We start from the raw sequence: 9098 nt of genomic DNA on the forward strand, positions 1-9098 counted from the left end.
TATTAATTGGTTACTTTCAAAAGTCCTGTTGTTTTCCAGAAATAACCCACATATAATGCTTTATTGACAATATGACAAATTCAGACAGATTCTCTCAACCTTTGTTAGAGTGGAAATTCATATTTATGCAAGGCCCCATGGTATACAAGTTTCATCACTTGTTATGTTTTTTCTTTCTTTTTTGATGACCTAGATGTTGATACTGTGTTCATGTAACAGTAACATGACCCACAGGAAAACTTGGAAATTATTCAAAGTCCAAATAATTCTCTAACTCCTTTCTCTAGATTGTTATTTTGTAATACACAGTAAACCACTCATCTGCAGATTTGCTTTCCTTGATTTCAGTTACTCAGGTGGTTAAAACCTTGTTCAGGAAATATTAAATGGAAAATCTCAGAAATCAATAATTCAAATGTATTTTATTGTGAGCCATTCTATGTAGTGCAATGAAATTCCACACCATCAAGCTTTATCCCAACGAGAACATGTATTGTCACTTTGTCCTGCTTATCCCACCCTCATTGACTTAACTTTCTAGGCTATCATATCCATGGTCCTAAAAATCACACTAGGTGTCTTCAAGTAGCCCTTATTTAATAATGGCCCTCAAGTATGGTGATAATGATGGTGGTATTTCAGACATGCCAAAGGGAAGCCATAGGGTCCATCCTTTAGGAGATTGTTTCTGTCTTTGTTTTTTCCCTTATACTAATGTAATAGAAAAAGACATGCAAATTCTAAGTTCTCTAAAAGAAATGCTTTTCCCAGTTTCCAGGGCAATGGCGATTTCCCTGCAAATCAGATTTCATCCTGAGGTTGAATAGATGTACATAGGGCAGAGTAGATTATGAGGAAGCAGGAGAAGTTTGCAGGCTGACGTAGGCCTGGTTGGTGACCAGGTCAGCCTATGCTGTACAGGTTCTCGGTTCATGTATTGAAGTCCAGGAAGTGGGAAGCACATCATCATATTGTGAATTTAGGAAGCTCATGAAGGAAGTGAAAAACCACAACATATATTCTGGACACATGATAACAAAAGAATTTATTGTCAGCAATATGGAGGACAACCAAGTGAAGTTTGCATTTGACACTATCTTCACATCAAATAACAATAAAGGAAGTTCCATTACAGTAGAAAGAGCCTAAAGATCAGGAAGTCTCCTTGATATGCTGCAGTGGACCAGGGCTCCCTCAAGAGAAGGAGTCCTGAGCATCCCATCTGGGCTGTGACTCAGATCCTCACCTGTGGCCAGTGCAGATGAAGGGCCTGACAGGGAAAGTGCACCTGCCATCATCGTACCGCCAAAGGAGGGAGTGCTTGGCAGCATCCACAAAACTAACACTCCCATTGTCACAATCAAGGAACACCCCAACCCTTTCCAGAGGTCTCTCTATGTACAGAGGCGTGGTGGGGGCGGTGGTCCAGAGTTGGTAATGGTCATCCTGCTTCACACACACAAGGAGAAAGTTGTCCCTGTTGGACTCGTCCAGTATGCCGGCGTCCTTCCTTATCCAGGAATCCTTACAGACGCCTACAGCCCAGTCCCAAGAGCTGTCCACGTGCATCTCCCAGTACTGTTTGCCAGAGGTGAAGCTCTGGTCTCCCCATGAGGCAAAATGCTTTGCTGTTCCACCATCCGAAGGTGCATGGGGGTTGTCGTGTTCATATGTCAGACGTCTTGCATCATCAAACAGCCTGATGTGCTGACTGCTGACTTCATTACTGAATGAAAAGTTGACTGTGGCGAGATGAGAGAAAATGCCAGTCAAAACCAATGTTAAAATTCAAATTATCTACCAGAGAAGGTGGTCCACCTGGAGTCTCACTGGAAATATATTGTAAGATAGGAAGGGCAGTTCTGATTGCAAAGTATTGGATTTAAATATTGCTAACATATCTGCTGAAGAAAGAACTAATTAAAATGCAGATAACTTCCTACAAGTTCAGCAATTGTAAGTTAGAGGGAGGTCAAGGTGACTTCTGGCTGGGTATAATATTGTATATTTGTTACATCTAAAAGGCTGGACTCCTGGGCATCGATCACCTCCAAGACCATGAAGCATATCTTATCCCCACCTTCACCACCACAGTGCAAGGAAAAAAGCTGCACTGTAGAACGGAAAATTGGTGATCACTCTACAATTACAGATAAGTTAGCAAATGGACACTGAAGAAATACAACCTAAGGATGGCGTCTTCAAAGTAGTTTATTTGTAGGGCTTTTCTGTCTTTGATCTGTGGTTCCAAACTGAGGCCTAGTGTTCCACTTCCTGCTAAGTCACCCTCGAGGGTGAGGTTTATCATGGACCTCATTGTGGCCTCATCATCCAACCATTTGCTTACTTGTGATTTCTGCATTTGATTTTTGAGGCTTATGTATTTTGTCAAATTATGTGAATGGAAAAAGCACTTTATGCCTTCAATTCTTAAGAACTTTTTAAGCAAAAATGTTTTTTTAGGACTTTCCTGGTGGCACAGTGGATAAGATGCTTCCTGCAAATTTAGGGGACATTCCTAACCTGGGAAGATTCCACATGTTGTGGAGCAACTGAACCTGTGGATTATGACTACCAAGCCTGTGCTCTTGAGCCCAGGACCCACCACTACTGAGCCCACATGCTACAATTATTGAAGCTCACTCATCAAGAGTCTCCTGTGCTCTGCAGCAAGAGAAGCCACTGCAATGAGAAGCAACCACTGTAGTGAAGAGTAACCTGGCTCACCCCAGCAAGAGAAACCTGGGCAAAGCAACAAAGACACAGTGTGGCTAAAACTAAATAAAGAAATATTTTAAAAATAATACAAATAAAAAAGAAAAGAAAATGTATTCTTAAAAAATGTTTTAAAACTCTAACTGCACTTAAACTCTGAAATTTATTTATTTATTTTAATTGTGGTTAATTACTTTAATATCCTGTTTTAATTACCAGTTTTCTAGAAGTCAGTGAACAGCTGACATTGTATGTCATGATATTTCTAGGGCTCAAGATGTCATTTTGGGAGCATGTTACTTTTTTCATTATACAAATTTTTATTAAATTTAAAAATATTTGATGAGGCCTGAATCAAATCAGCATCTGCACCAGCCTGCATGTATTCTGTAAGGACTTTAGTGACTCTGTGACCATATATGTCTTCACCTGTCTATTGGCAGGCTATTTCCCTGCACAAGGTGAAAGCCAAGCAGGAAAAGATTCTCTGTGGACACCATCACTGAAGGACCCTGCAGGGCAGACACACCAATGGGGTGACACTCACCTCGGAAGAGGTTGAGCCAGTCCATCAGCCCAGACATGGGGCGCGCAGGGAGTTCTGGGAGCAGAGGCTGAGGCACGTGCAGCTGTGCTGACTCACTCCTGTAAGAGAAAGATGGGCTCATCCTCCTGCTGCCCAGGGCTTCTTAAACACAGCCTTTGCTATAAGACAGCATGCTTCAGCTCAACATTCTTCATCTAAATCCCTTCTCCACCCTCATAGAATTGAGCTGGTTTTGGAAATTCTCACTCTTCTTCTTGCCCTGATTCCAGCCCATATCTCAGGGGAAATTGCCTCTCTAATCTCAAACTTGGAAAAAAGTAGTCTTTGTGATTTTAATATCTAAATCAGAAATTATTGACCTTTAAGAAATTTTTGCACTGAGCTGGATAATACCTCCCTCTGCCACAGCAACAAAAAGGCTAACTTCCTTTTGAGCAAGAAATCATACTCAGCAAAACAGGTGCAGACACACGTACACAAGCAATCTAGCATTATCTAGGTAAGTTAAGTCATTGCTTTGTTAAGTGCTGCTGTATCTCTTTCAGAGCCCCCAGGTGCCCTCATCAGTATCAAAAAGCTTACCATTTCAGCTTGTCTTCCAATTCCTGGCAAGGAAAAAAAAAAAAAACAAGTTAGACCTTATATATAGGCAACCAGGATTTGGCTTGGCAAAACTTCAGTAGAGTTCTAATCACCACCACCAGAAAACAGTCTGAGAAATCTGTTTTCCTTTTCTTTCTGAAAAAAAAAAAAAACCTCTGAGACAATATATTTTACATGGATAGAATGTATTCTTGATAAGTTAATAAAATGAAAGATGAAACAGAAAGGACAAGAGTACTGATGACTCACCCTCTGCTTTCTGCATAATGATCTTTCCTGGGGCTTTTACCCAAAGTGTAATAAGCTCCAAAGTAATGTCAAATGAAACCTGGTATATCTCAACAGGAATTGGAAATATACATATACACATATATATGTATATCTATACACATATACATGTATTTGTGTGTTTGTATGTATGTATATACATACACATATGAGCTTTGTCCAAATGTCTCCCATTATTACACATTTGGAGACCAAAAGATGGAATCAGTACATAAGCTGTTCCTTTCTGGTTTTAATAGAAGCAAGTTACACAAGGAGATTTTGAAAAGGGAATATTCCCTGGGGAACATCTAGGATCAAAATACTGTAAAGCTTGCTCAGGCATAATTCGAATGCTGCTAAGTCGCTTCAGTCGTGTCCAACTCTGTGCGACCCCATAGACGGTGGCCCATCAGGCTCCACCGTCCCTGGGATTCTTCAGGCAAGAACACTGGAGTGGGTTGCCATTTCCTTCTCCAATGCATGAAAGAAAAAAGTGAAAGTGAAGTTGCTCAGTCATGTCCGGCTCTTAGCCATAGCGACCCTATGGATTGCAGCCTACCAGGCTTCTCTGGAGTGGGGTACCATTGCCTTCTCTGAAATTATTCCTGAGTAAACTATAAATAGAAAATAACTACAATGTACAACACTTTATAATGACTTAAAAGTACTATTTACATTTAGAGTATGCATTTTAAATATTATTAAAACAGAACTTAATATATCAACTTTATTAATTATATGTACATAATTTATACAAAAATGTTAAGGATTTTTTCCCCCATGGTTATAAGGACACCTCTAATCAAATTTTATCTATAATATTTCCAAGTAGGAGAGAATCCCACCTTAGTCACAGAGAGTGAAGAAATATACCATGTCAGGGACGTCAAAGGTGTGAACTTCAAGTAATATATTTTCAAACACATCCTCAGTTCTTACCTGGAGCAGCTCCACGTCTAGTTTAAAGCACATTTGAATGAGTTCCTTGTGTATTTCTAGGAGCTCTCTCTTCTTTCCGATTATTTCCTCTTGCCTGCTTATGAGTTGATCGTATATGTTTTCGCCTTCTTTTATAACACTCTCTACATAGTAATCTTCCTCTGGGAGAAGTGGGGGTGCCATCTGATAAGTTCTCCTAATCATGTCTCCATGTCGATACACATAAAACTGTTGAGAAATGAATTTCAATATCATTTAGTTTGCTCTGATTCATGTTCTCTCCCAAGAAGCTACATCCATCCTAAATGCATGCCCTCCCTCATCTCAGAAGCCAAGTTCATTCCTCTTTCCTTCACTTTGTTTTTATTCTTTTTAATTGATCAGAAACCAAACCTACCCTTTCCTCAAACAACTGTCATCTAATTCAGGAGTTCCTGAAACACTTGGAGAAAATCTTTTCATGAATCATTTATTTCATATGCCTCCTGTTAAATGTGAAAGAGCCCATATAAGCAATTGAAATTTATGGGTGATTCATATGTCATATGCAATATCCTCATTTCAATGCTAATACGTAAGCTTGTGCTTCACCTAATATCTCCTGGCTTTCTCTTAGTGCCATGAAACATCTTTCTAAAAATGATTGCCTGTCCTCGAACAGTTGTCCAGCCTCAATCATTTCTTTCTAGTGTTCTTTTCTATATGAATCTGTTTTCTTCCTCCCCATTAGTTCACAATCTTCTTCCCATATTGTTTGGAAGATCATTTCTCTTCATTCCATTTCATATTCCTCCTGGTATTGAATGATTCACTCTCTCATGAGCCAACTCTTTCTCCTTGTTCCTTTCCCCCTGAGTTGTTTAACATGTCACGTTTTCTCCAACTTGAACCAATATCACCCTCTAGGCAGAGAGCAATCACTCTTCACCAGAATGGGCACACTCCTTAAAGTGCTGTTCGTGTTTGCTTTGTATCACCTGGGCTCATGTACTAATCAGATTGAAGTACTTCGTGGTTCCCAATGACATGCCTTTTACTTTCTGGAATGTATGACTGACAGAAATCTGTGCCTGAAATAACCCATGGATTTTTAAACATTTACTTGAACTTCAAAACTGGAATTGATCTTAAACTTGAGAAGCTTTCCATGAGATCCTGAATCACATCTATGTAATCATCCATATCACACCATAAACCTCCACCTTAGAACTTTCTTCTAATGGGTATTTTGTTTTAGTTATTGATCCATTGGATTCTAAAGAGCTCGAGAGGCATGAAAAAGTTGGTTGAATGGTGCTTAGACGATTTTTTCTGACGGTGTTCAACTCACTCTCTGAATTTCACTATACATGTTGATTTCAGCTCACTTTGTTAATGGTAAGTTTCTCGCTGTCTGCCTTAACCTGTTTTTTTCAGAGAAATATGTTCTTCTACTTACCATCCAAGGGTCAGTTCCTCTGCCATGTTTCTTGCGATTTCTTTCAGTTTCTTGAATCTTTTCCCATAAAGATCTTATGTGGTTTGCCAACTTTTCCTGTAAAAGAGTTATCAATTTCAGTACAAGAAAAGGAAATACACTGGAGTTTCAGAGCCCAAAGATTGGGGTGTATCAATGATTATTAGACAAAGGCCCTAGAGAGAGACACTAACAGACCAGGACAGGTCATCAGGTATCCCTATTTTTCCTCACTCATGATCTCTTGTATGAAATTCTACACTAAAAATCCACACACCATTAGGTAATTATCTGCCTGAGGTATGACTAATTTTCATCTGCTGTGGCAACTTATATCAAAATTTGGATATAGGTACGTTTATCTTCTGTAAAATCCAATCTACTGTATCTTCCTTCTTGTCCAGGATTAGAAAACCTGTATTCAATGAAAAGTATTTTTGCACTTGTAGATTTTACAGTTTCTTTCTTAAAATGAAGGACCAACAGTGTCATTAGCATAATAATATATCACCCAAATAATTTCAGTTAGCTTCATCAGCTAGCTGTTGGATATAAGTTCTATAAAGCAGGTATACTGCTCTATATTCTTCACCACTTTATTATTGTTAACTAGATCTGTACGTGGCACTCAGTAAAAGTGAAAGTTGCTCAGTCGTGTCCAACTCTTTGTGACTCCATGGACTATATAGTCTGTGGAATTCTCTAGGCCAGAATACTGGAGTGGGCAGCTTTTCCCTTCTCCAGGGGATCTTCCCAACCCAGGGATCAAACCCAGGTCTCCAGCATTGTAGGTGGATGCTTTACCAGCTGAGCCACAAGGAAAGCCCAAGAATACTGGAGTGGGCAGCCTACCACTTCTCCATGGGATCTTCCCAAACCAGAATCAAACCGGGGTCTCCTGCATTGCAGGTGAATTCTTTACCAACTCAATCAAGAGAGGGTTTAAGCATCATCATTTTAATCTCTTAGGTGTACCATCCCCAAGCTTCCTAAGTGCTCTCAGAGGCATCACTCACCCAGGATTCCTCAGCAGCCTCTTCTGCGGGACAATGTCTGTGAGTCTTGTGCTCCTGACCTTGAGAGCAGACCAAACAGAGCAAGCTCTTGTCGGCTTCACAGAAGATGGTCTTTGTCTGCTTGTGGGCCCCACACAGGTGTTCCTCACACTTCAGGAATTGCCTGAGATTGGCTTTTCTGACAGTGGACACCAGAGTCTTCAGAAGAAAATTGGTTTTGAAGTTTGTCTGTTCTGATCGTTGTCTGCACACTGGACAACTGGCAAAGACAAAGGCTTGTTCCCAGAAAAGACAAATACAGGACCTACAGAAGCTGTGCCCACAGCCTATGGTGACTGGATCTAGAAGGAAATTCAGGCAGACGAAGCAGGTAAGCTCCTTCTGGAAGGCTTCTGAGATTTCTGAGTCCATTTTCCTGAGGGAAGAACATCAGTTTATTCCTCTTTCCCCGAGCCAAAAAAGGAACCAAAAAAAAAAAAAAAAAAAAGACTTGGGTTGTGACTGAATAATACATGGCTTTAGGAGCAGAAGCCAAAATCACTGCAGATGGTGACTGCATCCATGAAATTAAAAGATGCTTACTCCTTGGAAGAAAAGTTATGAGCAACCTAGATAGCATATTCAAAAGCAGAGACGTTACTTTGCCAACAAAGGTCCGTCTAGTCAAGGCTATGGTTTTACCTGTGGTCATGTATGGATGTGAGAGTTGGACTGTGAAGAATGCTGAGCGCCGAAGAATTGATACTTTTGAACTGTGGTGTTGGAGAAGACTCTTGAGAGTCCCTTGGACTGCAAGGAGATCCAACCAGTCCATTCTGAAGGAGATCAGCCCTGGGATTTCTTTGGAAGGAATGATGCTAAAGCTGAAGCTCCAGTACTTTGGCCACCTCCTGTGAAGGGTTGACTCATTGGAAAAGACTCTGATGCTGGGAGGGATTGAGGGCAGGAGGAGAAGGGGACGACAGAGGATGAAATAGCTGGATGGCATCACGGACTCGATGGACTTGAGTCTGAGTGAACTCCGGGAGATGGTGATGACAAGGAGGCCTGGCATGCTGCGATTCATGGGGATGCAAAGAGTCGGACACGACTGAGCAAAAGAACTGAACTGAACTGAACTTAGGAGCAGAAGAATCTGGATTTTCATTGGATACAAGTGGAAAACAGAAACACAAAGAGAGCTTTCAAGAGCTGCAGAAAAGTTTCTCAGTGGCCTAACCAACACTATCTTCTGACCTCTTTCCCCTCTACCTACTGGAGAAGCTCAGTTTTGAAGAGGTCTTGTTTTCCTCTAGATAGCATGACTTCAGGACCTTGACCTAATTGACAGCTCTACATGGTGGGTCCTAATTTCTGCAAATAGTCATGATTCTCTATGCCAGCCATTGATTTGGTGTGAGATAGTTGATTACGCTTGTATTTTTATTATTTCATGTAATTATCATGCATTTTCTTTAGATGTCCTTTTTTTTATCTCAATCTGCATTTTATTCCAAAAATATTTTTTTTCGTCTTAAAGCACTTTGAGTGCATTCAGAGTCTATAAAGAGAA

At 40.4% G+C, this 9098-nt stretch overlaps 1 protein-coding gene across 1 annotated transcript; it reads right to left on the reverse strand.

Annotated features, from left to right (window-relative positions):
* Window positions 1–1242: 1242 nt before the first annotated feature.
* On the reverse strand, window positions 1243–7987 carry LOC114110159 (tripartite motif-containing protein 43B-like). The gene is made up of 7 exons (XM_027960066.2): window positions 7547–7987; window positions 6551–6608; window positions 5649–5737; window positions 5075–5302; window positions 3845–3867; window positions 3263–3360; window positions 1243–1742 (listed from the first exon to the last, which is right to left on the reverse strand). Exons 1-7 carry the CDS (start codon window positions 7955–7957, stop codon window positions 1243–1245), a joined length of 1407 nt encoding a protein of 468 aa, XP_027815867.1. The 5' UTR covers window positions 7958–7987.
* Window positions 7988–9098: the final 1111 nt, after the last annotated feature.

The sequence above is a fragment of the Ovis aries genome, chromosome 21 (genome assembly GCF_016772045.2).
Source record: "Ovis aries strain OAR_USU_Benz2616 breed Rambouillet chromosome 21, ARS-UI_Ramb_v3.0, whole genome shotgun sequence".
In the NCBI taxonomy this organism is placed as follows: domain Eukaryota; kingdom Metazoa; phylum Chordata; class Mammalia; order Artiodactyla; family Bovidae; genus Ovis; species Ovis aries.